This window comes from Suricata suricatta, chromosome 11 (assembly GCF_006229205.1).
Source record: "Suricata suricatta isolate VVHF042 chromosome 11, meerkat_22Aug2017_6uvM2_HiC, whole genome shotgun sequence".
NCBI classification, from domain to species: domain Eukaryota; kingdom Metazoa; phylum Chordata; class Mammalia; order Carnivora; family Herpestidae; genus Suricata; species Suricata suricatta.
Window position 1 is genome coordinate 84,213,479 of NC_043710.1, and position 19,015 is coordinate 84,232,493.

General features: G+C 47.8%; 1 protein-coding gene across 1 annotated transcript in view; it reads right to left on the minus strand.

The window, feature by feature from the left end:
- Nucleotides 1–17,623, minus strand: part of ST14 (suppression of tumorigenicity 14) — a 39,967-nt gene extending 22,344 nt beyond the window's left edge. The window contains exon 1 of the mRNA XM_029915233.1: nt 17,454–17,623. Within this exon, the coding sequence (XP_029771093.1) occupies nt 17,454–17,534 (81 nt within the window). The 5' untranslated portion in view covers nt 17,535–17,623. The remainder of the gene's footprint in view (nt 1–17,453) is intronic.
- Between the last annotated feature and the right edge of the window lie 1,392 nt (nt 17,624–19,015).

The following is a 19,015-nucleotide window of genomic DNA, read 5'->3' on the forward strand; positions in this document are numbered from 1 at the left end:
TTGGCTCTTCCCTCCCTCCCATTCCTCCCTGATTGCCTTTCTAGTCCCAAAGCAACCACTTAACTGTTTCCTATCAGTAAAGACTATGCTGTTTCCAGAACTTCATATAAATGAAATTAAACAGCATGTACTCTTTACTGTCTGGCTTCTTTTACTCAGCACAATATTTTGAGATTCATCCATGGTATTAAGTTTTTAATGTTAATAGTGCTTCTTTTCTATTCTTGAGTAGTATTCCCTCATATGAATACACAACAATCTGCTTACTTATTCACTTGTTGATGAACATTTGGGATGTTTTCAATTTGAGACTATTACAAATAAAGCTGCTATAAACATTCCTGTGTAAATTCTTGTATTGGCATATGCTTTATTTCCCTTGGATAGATATCTAGGAGCGGAATAGCAAATTTGTATGACAGGTATATTTTTAACTTTTTTTTTTTTTTTTTTTTTTTTGAGAAAGACAGAGGCAAAGAGTGAGCAGGGGAGGAGCAGAGAGAGAGGGAGACACAGAATCTGAAGCAGGCTCCAGGCTCTGAGCTGCCAGCAGAGAGCCCATCGCGGGGCTTGAACCCACGGACTGTGAGATCATGACCTGAGCCGAAGTTGGATGCCCAACCGACTGAGCCACCCAGGCGCCCCTATTTTTAACTTTCTATGATGCTGCCAAACTGTTTCCCAAAGGTACTGTATCATTTTACATTCCCATCAGCAATTTATGAGGAATTTCATTGTCCATGTCCTATCCAACATTTGGTATCATCAATCTTTTTCATTTTAACCATTCTAACAGATGTATAGTGGTGTCTCATATGGTCCTAAGTAGCTTTTCCCTAATGACCATTGATGTTGAACATCTTTTCATGTGCTTAATTGCCATCTGTTTATCTTCTATGGTGAAGTGTCTTTTCAAATCTTTTCCCTAGTTTTTTAAATTGGTTTATCTTCATATTACTAAGTTTTGAGAGTTCTTTCTATATATTCTAGATACAAGTCTTTTAACAAATACAGAATTTGCAAAGATTTTCCTAATCTGTGGCTTGTATTTTCACTCTCTTAACAGGGTGTTTTGAAGAACATAAGTTTTCATTTTGGTGAAGTTCAATTTGTCAAGCTTTTCTTTTATGGATTGTGATTTTGGTGGTGTGTGGAAGAAACTTTGCCTGACCCAAACAACAAAGATCTCCTATGTTTTCTTCCAATAGTTTTATAGTTTCAGATTTTATATTTGGGCTTATGATCCATTTTGAATTAAAACAATTTTTCAGATAGGGGCATCTGGGTCACTCAGTCAGTTAAGCATCCAACTCTTGATTTCAGCTCACATCATAACCCTATAGTTTGTGAGTTCAAGCCCTGTGGGAGGGCTCTGCTCGGACAGTGCAGAGCCTGTTTGGGATTCTCTGTCTCTCTGTTTCTCTGCTTCTCTCTCTCTCTCTCTCTCAAAAATAAACATTTTTTTAAACAATGCTTTTCTATGGTGCAAGGTATTTTATATGGTGAAAGTTCCCTTTCTTTCTTTTTCCTTTCCCTTGTTTCCTTAATTGTTCCACTATTGGAACTATATTTGTTGCCCAGACCACCCTCTTTCTACTGAATTGCCTCTTCACCTTTATCAAAATAAGTTGTTGAAGAAGTGCCTGGCTGGCCTGGTGGAACATAAAACTCTTGATCTCAGAGTCGTGAGTTCAAGCCCCATGCTGAGGATGGAGGAGCTTACTTAAAAAAAATTTTTTTTCAATCAGTTGTCCATATATCTATAGGACTATCTTCAGACTCCATTCTCTTCCATTGGTCTCTTTGTCTATATTTATGCTAATATCATACTGTCTTCATTACTGTGGCCTTGTAAGTAAAAAAAAAAACTTGAAATACTAAGTGAGTTTAGCCAGGTTGCAGGATGCAAGATTAATATATAAAAATCAATTGTATTTCTATATATTATCAATGACCAATTGGAAATTTAAAAAAAATATTTAAATACCATTTATAATAACATCAACAATATGAAATACTTAGGAGGCAAATCTGACAAGAGATATACAAGACCTGTATGGTAAAAAATATAAAACACTGCTCAGAGAAATTTTAAAAGATTTAAATAAATCAAGCAATACCTCATGTTCATGGATTGGACATGTTCATGGATTGGAAGACTCAATATACTTATCTATTCTCATCAAATTTGTCTAGAGGTTCAATATAATCTTGATCAAAATCTCAGCAGGCTTTTTGGAGAAACTAATGAATTGCTTCTGAAATTCATACAGCAATGCAAAAAACTCTGAATAAAAAGAATAAAACTTGAGGGCTAATGTCACTGGATCTCAAGCCTTACTATAAAGAAGTGAATCTTTTATTTCAAAACTCATATACAGTATTTCATTTCCAAGAGTGATGTTTTATTCTTTGATGGTTACTTTTTTTTTTTTTAAGAGAGTGAGTACAAGCAGGGGACAGGGGCAGAGAGAGGGAGAAAGAGAATCCCAAGCAGGCTCCACACCCAGCAAAGAACCCAATGCAAGGCTAATCCCATGACCCTGGGATCAAGACCAGAGCCAAAATCAAGAGTCAGACTCTCAATGAACTGAGTCACTTAGGAGCCCCATGATGGTTACTTTTTAGAGCAGCCTTTTCTTATTTTATGAATTCACTACCTTCTTGCTCTTTCTTAGGATACTAACTAGACTTTTTTACATTCAGACTTTGTCTTTGCCTTTCTTTTCAAGATGTAAATTAAATGTCCAGTGGTCCTTGGTTGTCTAGTAGTCATGTTTAAAAATGAAAAATTGGGGCGCTTGGGTAGCTCAGTCGGTTGGACGTCCGGCTTCGGCTCAGGTCATGAACTCACGGTTCGTGGGTTCGAGCCCTGCATCGGGCTCTGTGCTGACAGCTAGCTCAGAGCCTGGAGCCTGCTTCAGATTCTGTGTGTGTCTCTCTCTCTGAACTTCCCCTGCTCATACTGTCTCTCTCTGTCTCTCAAAAATAAAATAAAAGACATTTTAAAAAATTTTTAATTAAAAATTAGTAAGGTTTTGGCTAAATTGTTGGAATAGATTGTGTGTATGTTTACATGTGTTAGATGAAATGCAACAAAATAGTAGTTTATTTAGTTTATTTTAAGGTACAGGGTGGCTCAGTCAGTTGAACAACCGACTTTCAATTATGGCTCAGGTCATGATCTCAGGGCTGTAGGATTAAGCTCTGAGTCAAGCTCCGTGCTAAGCATGGAGGCTCCTTGGGATTCTCTATCTCTCTGTCTCTCTCTCTCTGCCCTTCTCCCCTGTGCGTGCTCTCTCTCTTTCTCAAAAAAAAAAAAAGTGTATTTTCAATTCCCAGAATAATTTCACAACTATTTTGGAATCATTCATGACTGGTGGCATCACTCCCAGTTTATAGATAAGGCAGAGAGAGATGATGACTGCAAGGTCACATAGCTACTTGGTGGCAGACCAGATTTGATCCTGATTTTCTGAGTCCCAATGTGTTCAGCTCCAGGAACTCAGAAGCAGGTAGTACGGGAACTGGAAAGCGAGCTCCTTGGGAAGGGGAAAGTGGCTGACAGCCTGGACAGTGGACTCCAGGGGCCACCCCCAGCCTTGCTCCTTGCTATGGAGCAAGGCTGTCAGCATGGGGTGGGCTCAATGGCAGGGTTTTGGTTATCCCTGCATGTGAATTCTGGAGCTCCCTTCAGCCCAGAAATGCTGTTTAATCAGTAACTAGACTGCTTCCTTTTATAACCCTACCCTCAGTTCCATTTTTAGGCATACTAGAGACCATACTGCCTAACCCAGTCACTTTATTGATAAAAGCCGACAGAGAGGGAGTGACCTGTTCGAAGTCACAAAGGCAGTGAGGTCAGTAAAGCAGCAAAGCTGAGAGAAGAGCCACACCCTTCCAAGCCAACCTGGGGTTTCAGGCAAGCACGTGGTCCCTCGGCCTCCAGAGGAGGCGGTGCTCCCACCCACCAGGTCCTAACTGCTTACACAACCATCTACACACAACACTCTCTTTGCAGGACCATAAAGCCAATGGAAGGCAAAATATGTCAGTGCCTACTTCTGCCTCTCCTTCCTCTCTTTCATAAAGTAAACACATGAGCAGGTGCATATAAAAACTCAAGACTGTGAAGCCAGGTGCTTGCTTATCATGAACAGAGATAGAGGCCACATAACTGCTGAAGCCAATTCCCACCAGCCAACTCAAGTTAGACCGTGACCAGAGTCCCTAAAAACACAGTATGGCTCAAGGCCAGCTCAGACAAGGGAGCAAGGAATGACTTCCCCAAGGACAGATGCACATAAAGGGCTTGGAGCACACACACAGTGAAAGCCCTGGAGGGCCGAAGGAGGAGAACCCAGGAGACAGGTTGCACGGACAAGATCAGATTATCACCATTCCCATCCACTTCCTGGAGGGAGATAGGGAGAACAGTCCAGAAATCCAGGAGGGGAGATGTATATGCCCTGAAGAATATCTACTTTCTGTTGTTTTAAGCACACAAGTCCAAGTGATACATATCCTCCCCAAGGCCAGTGACTGTCCAAAAACAATGACTTCTAGAAGCTATTCGATGATATAAGAAAGAATCTTGCTATCACCGGACTACCACCAAGTAAAAAACTCGCCAGATCTGAAAACAAAATGCTAAGCAAACAAAACTTGGTGTCCAAGCCAACCAAAAAACACCTTCCACTTGAAAGAAACCTTCTTTTGGGTCCCTTGTCACCAACTCCAACTCTCCAGGGCCACCCTTCCATGGGCTCCAAGGACCAGCAAACCCAAAGCCAGAATTTGTCATTAGTAGCTCAGAATGTGGAATGTGGTCTTCATCAGAGAAAAGCAACTGTTAAGTGTTTACATTTATAAACAGCAATAATAATATTGACTATACAAACATCTACAAAAGATTTTAACCAGAACAGATGAGGAAAAAGTTAATCTTCATGCCAGACTTTTTATTTTTTTAAAGATTGTTCCTCATTTGGCTACGGCAGGGTATGACCTGATGAGAAAGCAGGGGATGAAACAGAACACTGAAGAAGTCACTCAGAGTCCTGGGATGACATCACACAACAACTGCTAATCTGCTTCTGCTGGTGATGATCCAGACCAAGGGGCAGAGGTGACCTCACTGGCTGGAGATACAGGTGTTTTACTTAAACCTCAGATAAGGACAAGGGTGGCTGGCTTCATGTACCACTGCCAGCTTTGTTGTTGACTTGTGGCAGGTGCTCTTCACTTATGGCTTTGGTGGCTCAGTATACCCACCACCAGCTGCGATGGATCCCATTTCCATGGGATATGCCCTGTGCACCACAGTCATGAGAACCGAAAGACACCCCTCAGGTTATTCAAGCAAGAAAGACAGTCTGGGCATCTGCAATGGCTTTCCAAGGTGAGGAGGGATGCTGTGGCCTCAAACATGCCCTCCTTTGCAAGGACAAAGACAAAGTCAGCATAACTCTCAAGTCACCCCATGATGTCAGTTGGAATTAGATCCTGGCCAGGGTCCCCAGGTACACAGCACAGCTCAAAGCCACTGCAGACAACGGAGCAAGGAATGACTTCCAAACACTAGAACTGTATTTGTCATACTGGGTGATGCTGAGCACAGACGTGCACAGAACGGAGGTACAAGAGATGACACACTGGAGAAGGGTCTCTACTTAGATGGGCTCTCTCCAAACTCAGCAGCTGTGGAGAGAGCAGCCAGCCCATGTACAGGCTCCGGGAGCAAGGACTCACAGTGACCAGCACAGGGACGACACCGGATTTGTTATCACAGGATGACTAAAGGGACAATGAGAAGAGAAAGAAAGCCCACATCGGAATCCTTCCACCCACTCACCAACCTGGAGCAATTGATCCCACAGAAGCCGGAGTCTCAAGAAACCCACAAGAAGCTGCAGTTCCCATGATCATACCACCCCAGTATTTCCCAGACTTGTCAGGTCATGAAAAATTATAAAAGAATAAAATAAAATAAACACAGTGCTTGCTCAGCATCTAGATTCCCAAGCCTCTCCCCCTGGAGATTCTCATACTGTACGTCAGGGGCATGGCCCTGGGATCTGGAAGTTTAACAAGATCCCCTGGTTATTCTTAGTAACCTGATGGTTGGAGAACCGCCGCCTACCATTTCCCAGAGGCTGCCCGCCTGGCTCGCCCACTTCCCGTTGCTGGACAGGAACCAGCTAGGTTCGAGTTCCACCCACCCTATTTTAAGCAACCACCTGGATGCAAGGAACCTGCTGTGCGGGGCTGCTCTTCGCTTCTTGCCCTGGGACCCTCCCACGATAGGGTACAAGCATCACCCCAGCGTCCCCAAGACTGCCACCAGAGCTCCTCGGAGACACACACTCCCAGCCAAGGCCTGGTCAGCTGGCGGTGGACTCCTTAAACCCTTCTGCCTTTTTGGTGCCCAACCCTTTCACCCTTGTCCTTTGACCCTGTCCTTGTCTTCCAGATGCCCCACCAGAAGCAGCTGCTGGGAAATGGGTGAGGCTTCGGGGCCCTAAGGTGGATCCAGAATTACCTGTGGATCTGTGACCCCCCAAGCCATCCAGGGGAGCAGAAAGCTGACCCACAGCCAGCAATTTCTACTGGAGGAAGTAAATCACAACTCTGCACACCTGGTCAGAGCAGAAAGGAAAGTCCCCAGGGGGCTGACTCAGCCACCATGGGTGCTCTGTCAGCACAGAAACTCAGTAGGTCTCTAACAGCCAGAATCTGGAGACTGCAATTTCAAGCCGTGTCCCCTTCTCAACTCCCTGCAACATCCGGGGCCCTGCCCCAACATCAGCCGTGGGCCTGGAAGCACACACATCTGGATAAGATCCCGTGAGGGCACAGAAAACAGACTGGGGGCAGGACCACTGGATACAAATCCCTTCTTTCCTTTCTGAGGGGTTGAGGTAAGTATCCCCTAGGTTAGGGGTTAGGCCTGAGAACCTTGACCTACTGGGGCAAATATTTCTCACTGTGCCTCAGTTTTTCCCTCTAGAAAGTGGGTTAATAACCCTTTACAGCCTTCTAAGTAGAGGTGTTGTAAAACATAATTAGCTGATTCATGCTAATGACAGAGGCCTACCGACAATTTTCATTTCTCCACCCACTGTCCATCCACCTGCCTAAAGCGACCAAGGACCATGTCTCCCTCTGGGATGGTGGAACAGCTGAGTTCAAGTTCAAACGTTAAAATGAATCCAAAAAACCTGGACAGTACAAGTCTACCGTGTAGCCCAGGTGCCCTGCCCTCTCAGTGCTCTCCCCTAACCAGCAGCACTAGGAAGGCTTCCTGCTCCTGACCAGGTCCCTGTCCCTGTCCCTGTCCCCCTTCCCCTCCTCTGGGGAAGGCAGGGACTGGCCTGGGGGACAGACAAAGCCCCTCCCAGGGACCTCTGCACCTGCTCACAGCCCAGAATCTTCTTACATTCTAGGCCTCATCTGTACTCCATGTTTCCGGTCATTTCCAAAACATTTTTTTAAATGTTGAAATCTATTTCAGATGCAATGTTTTGCAGAACCTCAAAATAATACAACAATAAACAGACTGGCTGCAGTAGCCTCAGGAGCCACAGGGTGTCCAGACTACTCCTTGAAACATCGCCCTCAAGGACCGTGACAGGTTTCCAAACCACAGAGTCTTCCTGGGCAGCTGTTGGAAAGGGGCCAAAACTCACAAGGGCTCTGGGGACACTCCGACAGTTCCCAGGGCTCTCACCCCCATCATCTCCATGCCTCACAGCTCAGAGAGGGACAGGGAGGCCACCAGAAACATATTCGTGATTTCCATGCATCTTTGTGCATTTTTTTTAATTTTTTTTTTAATGTTTGTTTTATTTTTGATACAGAGAGAGACAGAACATGAGAGAGGGAGGGTCAGAGAGAGAGGGGGAGACACAGAACCAGAAGCAGGCTCCAGGCTCTGAGCTAGCTGTCAGCACAGAGCCCGACGCAGGGCTCGAACCCATGAATGTGAGATCTGACCTGAGCCGTCGGAGGCTTAACCGACTGAGCCACCCAGGCGCCCCTCTTTGTGCATTTTTAATACAGACTATCTCTAATGCCTACAACTAGGTTTCATTTCCGGTTAAGGACATCCATCAAGGAGGGTCACATCGAACCCTATAAAGTGGCGGGCAGAATTCCAGACTCAAAAGCCAGTGTTCTCAGGACCCTCTGCTGCTCCTCAGGGGATCGGCTATCTATCTCCCCTTCTCCCACGGAGTTGCAGACAACACAAGCACGCTGAAGTTCAGAGAGTAACTGCCTTAAAGAACGCACTCTACAAAACTCCACTGATGACACAACGTGCTTCTGGGGCCTGAAAGTCAAGAAGGCTTGACCAACAGGAATATGGATTCCTACCCCTCCAACACTGCTCCAGGGGTGCTGACTCCCCCACCCCTGATTTGCCCCCAGCCAGGAGGCCTCCAAATCTGTAAGGAGCCAGGAAGCCGCTCCCATCCTGCCCACTCAGGAGGGCTCAGCTCTCTACCACCTACCAAACCCACCTGCCCTTCAAAACACAGCTCAAGGCTGTGCTCCTCCAGGAAGCTTTCATGGACCACCTTAATCCACAGCACCTCCCTTATGACCTGCACCACCCACTTGGCATCAATGATACCCCACTGCCACACTAAGGAGACCAGGCAGTCCTAGGGTAACAGGGTAGCCCAGTTTCTTCTTCACACTACTTCTCCCCCCACCTCCCTCTATGAACCTGCCCAGAGGTAGCACTTGATTGTTGGGTTGACTGATTGAGAAACTTCTCTTTCCATAGCCACACTCGGGTAGCCTTCCCAAGGCAAGTTGGGCTAATCTTCCAGGTGTTGGGGCCCAGGAAAGTTCCCAGACTTGTATCCCCAAGGTACCTCCATCCACCCCTGGAAGGGGAGAGAATGCTTTCAGTCCACATCCCAGGGTTCTGCTGACAGCCCACCCCCACCACAAGCACTCTGGGCTCAGCCCTGGCCTGGCCACCTGCTACTCCCAGGCTCTTTCTCTCCTAGTTTTCAAGTACATATTCCCCCCAGGACTCAACGTCTTTGTATACAATACCACAACAGGTCTAGATTTCTCATTTCACTTGTACTCATTCATGTGCATATTAAGTTCCACATAACTGATCACTGGTGGCAGTGTAGGGACCTATATCCACCGGCACAGTCAACATAATGGCCAGTTCTGTTTCCAACACAAAGATCCTTCCCATTGCTCTTATGTAACCATGCCCACCTCCTCCCTGCCCCCTCCCCACTGATCTATCCCCGTTCTAAAACTGTCCTTTCAAAAATGTTATATAAATGAATCATCCAGTATATAATATTTTTAAGATTGTTGGCTTCTTTCACTCAGCAAACTTCCCTGGAGGATCATTTGAGTCACTGCATGCACCAAGAGTGTGTGCTTTTTATTGCTGAGTAGTATTCCATGGCACGCAGGCACAACAGTCTGTTTGACTGCTTTTCCATTAACCTTGCAAGGATCTGCAGGAGTTAGTGGAAAAGCCCAAGCCCACCCACTTCCTGGAACTGACTAGATCCCAAAGCCTCTGCTCGGTCATGTTAACAGAGCTATGAACTTAAGGGTCAGTGTGGATGAAAAGCCTGGGTAAGCAAACAGGAAAGCACAGCCAGAGGGGGAGGCACCTGGAGGCCCTAGTCCACACCCAGGAACCAGAATCCCAGTGGCATAAGCAGAAGGATAGGAAGGGGTGAAAACTTGGGAAACGGTGTTCTTGGAAACACATTCCTGGAGCTGAGCCAAATTGTAGATGTCAATCCATCTCCCATCCTCATAAGGCCATCCTTTGGGAGGGGGGAGGGGGGAATAGTATTTTCCTTTAGTGCCAACCTTAGGAAGTGCTCCCACCACACCCTATACCAGTGTGATCAGCGTCACAATAACCCCTACACATTAGCATTGCAATAGAGCTGGCCTGATTTCTCAGCTCAGGGCAGCTCCTGAAATACTGAAATACTAGAAATAGAGACGCCTGGGTGGCTCAGTCAGTAGACTGTCCGACTTTGGCTCAAGTCAAGATCTCACGGTTCATGGATTCGAGCCCCGCGTCGGGCTCTGTGCTGACCCCTAGCTCAGAGCCTGGAGCCTGCTTCAGATTCTGTGTTTCCCTTTCTCTCTGACCCTCCCCTGTTCATGCTCTGCCTCTCTCTGTCTCTCAAAATAAATAAATGTAAAAAAAAAAAAAAAAACCATTAAAAAATACTAGAAATAATCCAAATCGGCAATCAGCAATGAACGTGTTCTCAGAGTCTGCTCCTAATCTGGGGAAACGTGTTCCACTCAGTTATTCAAACAATGTGCTTTCTAAACCTCTGGCTATCTCATTCAACCTTGCAGTTTGCAATATCCCCATTAAGACATGGTGCCCAGAATTCAACAGCGTAATCCAAATGCGGACCAGCATGGTCTCCACAGAAGAAGTCAATGACCTCCCTTATCCTGACAGCTCTAGTTCCATTAATGCATTCAATTCGTACATACAAATAATAACAAACACATGATGATACATCCACTTGATAAAAGCTTACGCAGCAATCAAAAATGGGTTTTCAAAGAGTAAGCAGTACCATGAAAAACCTCTAAGATACAACGTTAAATGAACACAAAAAAGTCAAAAAGTACGTAAGTACTTCCCATCCCTCTAAATTCAACTCAGGTGACTCCCGGAGGGGTTCTTCCCCTCAGTTTTAGTCAGGTGACTAAACCCAGTCCCAAGGGCTCGCCAGCACCCCATGCAGCCCCTAGCCCCGGTCTTGCACCATCTCAAGCTCAACCACCTGCTCTTTAAGGATGGGAGAAATGGGCTGCCTTGTTCCACAATCCCAACATGGGTTAAGAGATGTTTGGTGCATTAACTGATTACAACCATGGCTGTAGCTACAGAATTGGAATTATATTATGATTCTATTCTGGGGAGAATATAGGTCACGTATATATTAATATCCACGTAAGTATTAGTCTATGCATAAAAGACTGTGAGAGAATATAAGCCAAACTATTTACAGGGGTTATAAAACCCAGGGGAAAGAATTTCAGACGATTTTCATTTTATACTTTGGATATTTCGGTATCGCTTGATTTAAAAACAAACAAACAAACAAACAACCTTTTGTATTTAGAAAAAAAAGCAACTTTTTTTTAGAAAGATGCAGAGGCAATACCAAATTGTTAAAATACCTCTCTAGGGTACTTTCCCTCATTTTTCAATTCTTTAAATATGTATGTATTAGCTTTTCAATAATAATTTTAAAACATATGGGGTGCCTGAGTGGCTCAGTTGGTTAAGCGTCCAACTTCAGCTTAGGTCATGATCTCACAACTCATGAGTTCGAGCCCTGCGTCAGGCTTTGTGCTAACAGCTCAGAGCCTGGAGCCTGCTTCAAAGTCTGTCTCTCCCTTTCTCTCAGCCTTTTTCCCATTCACACTCTGTCTCTTTCTCTCAAAAGTAAATAAACATTGGGAAAAAAAACATTAAAAAGGGGCATCTGGGTGGCTCAGTCGGTTAAGTGTCCGGTTTCAGCTCAGGTCACAATCTCGAGGTTCGTGGGTTTGAGCCCCGCGTCGGGCTCTGTGCTGACAGCTAGCTCAGAGCCTGGAGCCTGTCTTTGCATTCTGTATCTCCCTCTCTCTCTGATCCTCCCCTAAAAAACATTAAAAAAAATTTTTTTAACATTAAAAAATAATTTTAAAAGGTTAGCCAAACAAAACTATGGGGAAGGAGGAATTTACTCTATCCTTTAGGGAGCCACAGAACATGCCTGGGTTTACTGAGCTTGCCACTGACTCAAAAGATTGGTTCTATTTTGGTGCTCTGCTTGTTCCTCCTCAGGCTCCTCACATCTGATTTGCAGGGAGGGAGGTGGTTTCTGTTTCCCTTGTTGGGGTTATCACTAAGCACAGCACTTACTCCTAACACAGATGGACGTAATTCTGTTCCTGGCACCCCATCAGGCAGACTGTCCAGGTCCTCTGACTCAGAATTAAGTCATTTGAGGTATCGGCCTTCCCCTCCCAAGAGAGCGTCATTTACAAAACTGATAAGCCAATGCTCCCAGACCTCAACAGAGTTGTTAGTAAACAAGAAATAGCACAGAACCAAGGAGGGAGTTGAGAGGAACCACCAGATCCCTGCAAGGTGTGACACGGTTCCTTGAATGGACACTCATAGGTGCAGTTGACCAAGCTACCGGACCCCCTGTCCACCATCCCCCAGGCCTCCTCCGCGTCAAGCAGATAAAAGGCTGATACAGCAATTCCCCAGGACACAAACTGTATGTGCACAAGGAACTGGATAAAACCTATGTGTAAGGTAAGGCGTGGAAAGAAGCGTGAAAAAGGTAAACAACCTCATTTGTGGGCTTGCGTAGGTGAATCTTTCCTTTTTTCATTTATGATTTTTAATCATATGTATAATAAATAAAGCTACGTTTTGTTCAAAGCCTTGTTGAAATCACATCTCCAGCCAGTCTCCTGGTCTACCAGATGAGTAACCTCATCAAAACGGGAAACCAGACAAGTCTGGTGTGAGAGGTTTCCGTGGATCTGCGTTGGCGCCCGATGCTCACCACTCTGTTTAATGACGTGTTCCAGTATTTTGCTGGGAACATGCATCAATCACCATCATCTTTGGGACACAACTATATAATGGCTTTGCGGTTAGACCCAGGCTTTGAAGTCACACAGATCTAGGTCTGAACTCTTGTTCTATCTCTAATTGCCTTTGGGTCACTATGCAAACCTTCTGAGGTATTCTCAGCTTTACACTGAGCATTTATTTATTTATTTTTTCACAGAGTTGCTGGGTGAATAGAGAAAGATAATGAAGTGAAATACATGTATTTAGTGACCATATTCTTCACCTTTTCACTCTCCTCGCTATCTCAGAGAAACCAAGGATCCAAGATTTTGACTAGTTTGCCCACCTATCACAAGAATTCTAAAGTTCTGTTGCCAAGCCTGGACAGGATAAGCAAACTCAGAAAATATGAGATTCCAAGTAGCAATTTTAACAGAGATCTGTGTCCAGAACACTTCTTAACAAAGGAAAAGAGGCAATTACTGTCCATGAACTCTGAACGAACCCCAAGTACCTTCTCACCACTGCCAGCCAGAGGGAGAATTCGGAGAAGCCTAAAAGTTCCCATTCCGGTCTACTAATTAGCCACTATAATTTTATAAGCCCCCAGCACCTCAGTAACATCCTAAGAAGAGAAATCCAGTTTCTTATCAAAACCAAACTCCTTCTCACCCTTAGTGCTCCATCCCACCCTGAGTACGCTGGACTGACAGCCATCCAACACTCTGACGGTCCAAGCAGAATATAGCAGAGCCAGGCTAGCTGGCTTCAAACTCCAGTCCCACGACTGTTTCACTCTGTGACTTTAGCCAAGTTTCTTAGCCTCTTTGTGCTTCATTTTCCTCACCTATAAAAAAGAGTAATAATAATACTGAGAGGTATAATACACAGTGTATGTTCAGCAGATGCTAGCAATGATCTCGACACTCCAGTAGCATATATATGCACAATGTCACAAACAACATCTTTAGGCCCTGGGTGAGGGGCTCTGTCACACTGTCTTCTTCTAAAAACAGACTTTCTCTCTTAGGAGAGACATGAGCCAACCATCTGGTCAGAACCAGAGGCCCAAGAAGGAACTGACACCAGGGGAACTCCAGCCCCACAGTAGCCACGGGCTACTGGACACAGTGTAGGCAGCCATACCCCCCTGGGACACAGCATGACAGGCGCAGGTCAGGGAGGCTATGATGACATACAGGATGGCATCACTGCCAACAAGGCGGCTCTGGGTAGATGCACCCACGTACGGTCCCCACAGGTTTAGACAACTTAGGCTTCAGACATGGACAGCTATTGAACTAGAGTTATCTTGTCCCTTAAATGAGGCCATGAAGGTCCAGGTCTTCCCAGGACTGAGGTGCAGGGAGGCGCCCTGGAGTAGGCAGGCTCCCTGCTCACTCACAGCACCTGGGAGGGGAGTCCCCACTTGAAGAACACCCACCTCCCCTGCTCTGCCGTCACCGGCTGCACACACCATCATGGCACATGCACATCCCAGACAACCCAGTGCCTGCTCAAGAGAACCTAGAAAGAAGCAAGTTTTTTAAAGTTTCATTCTGTATGGGAGGGAGGAAGGAAGACAGGGGTGAAGAGTCAGTCACAGGTCATAGGCACACTTTTTCCTTACCGTAGAAGGATCTTTCTCATAAAAGCTGCATAAAGGGCGGTCTCATTTCCCAACTCTCCTCAAACAGATTCCCTGTGTTCAGCAGGACAGGCCAGCACTTCTGGGAGGCTAGTGCCGGGCTGATAACCTGGGTTCTCGGCCTCTGCACATGCCTCCTAACAATATATCCTGTTTGTCTCCAGGCCGTTTCCAACTCAGAAATCCAAACTGTGTGATCTGTACACCAGGCTGCAACTTACAAAGGGCTTTCATGTATCCCTTTTAATCCTTGCAACAAACCTGCAACACATATGCCACCCCCATTTTATGGCCGCAGAAACTGAGGCTCCGATTAGGTAACACCTCTGAGATCCCTGTCAGGAAAGGGGAGGCACCAGGTCTTAGCTCTGCAGTGGACAGTCCAGAACTCACAGGTGGCCTCAGGCTCCAGTTCCCCCACCCTGACCCTTCAAGCCTGGGTTAGATGCCTCCTATTGCCCGCCCTGGGCTTCTCTGAAATCTAGACTTATAATACACACAGAACTTAGTTCCCCTATTCCACACGATACTGGGTATTCCTTGAAGGCAGGGGCTATAGGACTGGGGTCTTTCTCAAGTGTCACTGTCTAGTACCTGGCACATGTTCAGTAGGTGGGTATCTAATAAATATTTGTTACATGGATGAGTGAATGTTTGGCCAGTTACCAAAGAGATGACTATGAGTAGCCCCCACACCTGATTTCCCAATCCTGGTCTCCATATGCCTGGGGGATACTGAGTCCTACGCAGGGCAATCCCGATTTGAGAAGGAACCTATGGAGCTCAAAGCACTTTTACAGGTCCATCAAATACTCAACAAAGGCCCAGACACTCAGTGAGGCAGGCTTCCCAGTTCTCACTGGTGGCCATAATAATCAGCATCTGTATACCTGCTCTCATGGATGGAGAGCTCACACGATCCCCAAACATTATGTGCACAACAGGGCCCCGGAGACAGTAGGGAACACTGAGGTGGCCACTTCCTGCTTACTGGGAACAGGATGAGGTAGGGGAGGGGCCAGAGCCATCAGCCCTGGGAAGGATGCAGCCATCTACAAGAACTTTAAGACAGAGCTCTTCCCCATCCATGCAGGAATGGGAATGCTAGAACATGGAACTCAGAAACAGTAGTCCTCTATTGGGCTCAGCATGACCCAGCCAGGCTCCGCTGGCACACCCCTGGGGGGGCAGCAGCCGCACCTCCTGGTCAGGGGCCAGGCCAAGGCACAGTCTGCAGACCCTGACTGCAAACACTGCGGGTGATCCAGGGAGTGAGATTTCTGCTAAGGCGCGGAATGGGAAGGACTATTTGAAGACTTCCTGGAGAAAGGGAAATAAGCTTTGGCCACAGCAGGCTACCTTCTTCAGGACACACTGCACCACATCTAAGTTTTGCACAACTCTCTTAGCATGGCTCTCAAGACTGTAATTTCCTTAGGGAAGCAATCATATTTTATTTGTCTTTGAGAATCCTCTCTCCCTCAACCTGGAACTAGGTACAGAGGTGGTTCAATGGAGCTCGGCTGGAGAAAAGACAGACAGTGATCCACATGAAGAAAAATTGCAGAATCAGAGGTGGGAAGGAAGAACCCAACGGAATAGAGAATGCGTGAGCTTCATAGAAGATGAGAAAATGAGCAAGGGCTTGCTGGGAACAAGAGAAAGCTGGCTGTGGTAGCGCAGACAGGAGTGTGGGGATGGGCCCAGCCCAGGCCCCCAGAGGAGGCGGGGTGTGGTGGAAAGGCAGCACAGAGGAAGACTGCAGAATCCCACAAAGGGAAGTTGAGGGGGGAAAATAAAATAAAAACCCAGCCCATATTGAAATAACAAATATCAAACAGCAGGCCCTCTGCTGAGTAGGCAGGATCTAGAGCCCCAACAGGCAATTATCAAGGATTCGTAAACAAGGCAGTTACAGAAAGGGAAATAGAAGGCATACATCTGGGCGAACCTGCCTTAAGCAGGGAGGCTCCGCAGGAACACAGGTCCAGGCCTCCAGGCTGGCTGCCCTGTCCATGCTTCTTTCCACACAGGAAATGAAAAGTGGAGAAAACAAGAATGCGCAGGCCCAGCTCTATCTGTGGTGGCTAGCCACAGCAGCCCCCAAATCCTGTCTTCTGCAAACTCCCTAAGTCAAGATGCCGCTTGGAGAAAAGGAATTGATTTCAGAGAACGACAAAATCTGGCCTGACATGGAGAAATGGTGCAACGTGGGGCAGCAGATGTTACTGGACCAGGAGAGGAGAAAAACTGAGCGCCCTGTGCAGGGCCATTGCAGAGCCCCTGCCACTCAGCAACCATTCAGCGCCAGCTGTGACCAGGGAAACCCGGGGTCACAGCTAGACAGAGGCAGAGACCTGATTGCTAGTCCTGCCTGAGCACTGGCACTAGGTGTGCCCATCAATAAAGCAACAACCCATCCCCAACTCTTTACACCAAGGTTAAGGTCTCTCAGGATTTTATCTGCCAAACAAGAGCTTCCTGGTTGGGCATCTTCCAAAAGGCTCAAGACACATGCTCTTACATCCCTTCCCACAAAATTGCCCTCCCAAAGGGCTCCATACCCTCTTAGAGAAGGCCTGGAAAGTCCAATCCTGGGGTCCTCAACACCAGGCTCTATCGCAACCAGAGCTCTGGTCTCCCAGTTGCCCTCTGCAAAGGTCGCAAAATGCCCTCCGACCAGGAAGGAAAACAACAAACTCCCGCAGAGCCCAAGGATGGCTATGACTTCAAAGCCCCCTGGAAACCTCCCCTTGCTCACCCCAGATCATCCCACTCTGAGCCTCCGGCCCTGGTTCTTTCCTGATGTGCACTAAGAGTGCGGAGTTAATGGAGGCACCGAGATGGAGCCCTTTTTTCGGGTCAGGGAAAGGACCGAGTGGGCAGGAAAGCTGGAGGAGAGATTCGGCGCCTCCAAGGACCCGAGGGTTGCCGCCTCCACCTGGGCTGGCTGGCGCGCGGCACGGCTGGTACCAAAGGTCCGCCAGGCCCTCGTCAAACAGGAAATTCCACCTGTCGGGCCGGCCGGCGCCCGGGCCACAAATGGGCAATGGAGCGGTTCCCTTTGCCAAGACAAAGCGCGGCGTTGCAGTGCTGGGGCCCTCGGCGCCCGCTCCGGTCGCCCAGCTCCCAGCCACACGGTGGCTTGCCGGGCCCCTGCGACGCCCGCAAAGCCCGCCGCGCCCCCTCGCCAACCTGAGGCCGCGAGTTGTACTTGAGTCCTGCGCCGAAGTCCTCGGAACCCCTTCCGCCCTTGCGGGCCCGATTGCTCTTCATGGTCCCGGCGGTCGGTCTCGGGTCTCAGAGGCGTGGTCCCCTCGGGCGGCTGGCTCCCATCGCCGTCGGGGCGCAAGGGGCGCGAAGGGCGCGGGGCGCACGGGGGCGTACGGGGGCGCACAGGGGTGCGGGCGGCGCGGGGGGCGCGAGGGTCTCCGGGCGCGCCGAGTTCCGGTGGCAGCCCGGCGTGCTGGCCGCCGGCGGTCGCTCTCGCCCTCACTCTTCCTGTCTCGGGCAGGTAGTTTCAGGGTGTGGCCTCCCCCGGGCCCGCCCCGCCGCCTGGCCGCCTAGTCGACGCACCTTTCCCAGGCCCCGCCGCCCCCTCGCCGGCTCCCGCCCCGCGCAGAGCCCCGCTCTGCCTCCTCCCCTCGGGACGAAGGGAAATACAAGGCTACGGGCGGGAAGGTGAGGGACAAGGAAGACCCGGTGACTTGCGGTGGCCATGAGCATTAACGTGCCCCGCACGTAATGAATGGGCCCTCTGTAAGTACCCAACAGCAACAAAAGTGAATCCACCCCGCTATCTTCCTCTCCTAGAGGTGGCCCTTTGTGCTGGGAGACAACCCTCCCATCCGCCTCCTAGATGCCAACCGTGGTTTCTTTCCCTCCCTCTTGTGTCTTCACTTCAGTCAGTCTCTCTCCACCTTGCTACACGACCAGGTCTCAGTTATAACCCCTCCAAATCCAGACAAAAACCAGAACCGCCCCTTGACCCAGCCTCCCCTTGAAGCCACTGCCTCCCTCTCCGTGGTTTGTTGCTACCTGTTTCCCACTGCTGGGAGGCCTTTGCTGTGGCCCGAGTCCAGCTTTCCCCCGGTGGGTTACCAGAGACTCCAACTGCTCCACTGAACACCATCTCACCTGTCCCCAGCATCCTGCACCTGTTTGCAGCAGCCGGTACTAATTGATCCCATCCTCGAATGCTCACCTTCCCTGGATTCCGGTTCTACTTTCTGGCTCCTAAATGTCAAGGTTCCCAAAGTAATCTCTTCAGCCTCCTCCCTTTTTTCTGTACACTTTTTTTTTTCCACAACTCATTTCATCTTAATGGCTTCAAATGGCCTTCCTTGTATGGATACCATGAAAGAGTCCCAGTTCCGCATTAATAATTGCTGGGGGTGGGGAAGCACCTGGGTGGCTCCGCCAGTTAAGCATCTGACTTCAGCTCAGGCCATGATCTCCGTGAGTTTGAGCCCAGCCCCGCATCAAGCTCTGTGCTGACAGCTCAGAGCCTAGAGCCCAGCCCCACATCAAGCTCTGTGCTGACAGCTCAGAGCCTAGAGCCTGCTTCAGATTCTGTGTCTCCCCCATTTCTCTCTCTGTCCCTTCCTTGATTGTGCTTGCTCTCTGTCTCTCTCACTTTCTCTCTTTCAGAAATAATAAATGAATAAACCTTTTAAAAAGACTTTAAAAAATAATAATTGCTTGGGAACTTCTCCATTTGTGTTCTACTGGTATTACATAGTCAACAAATATTATTG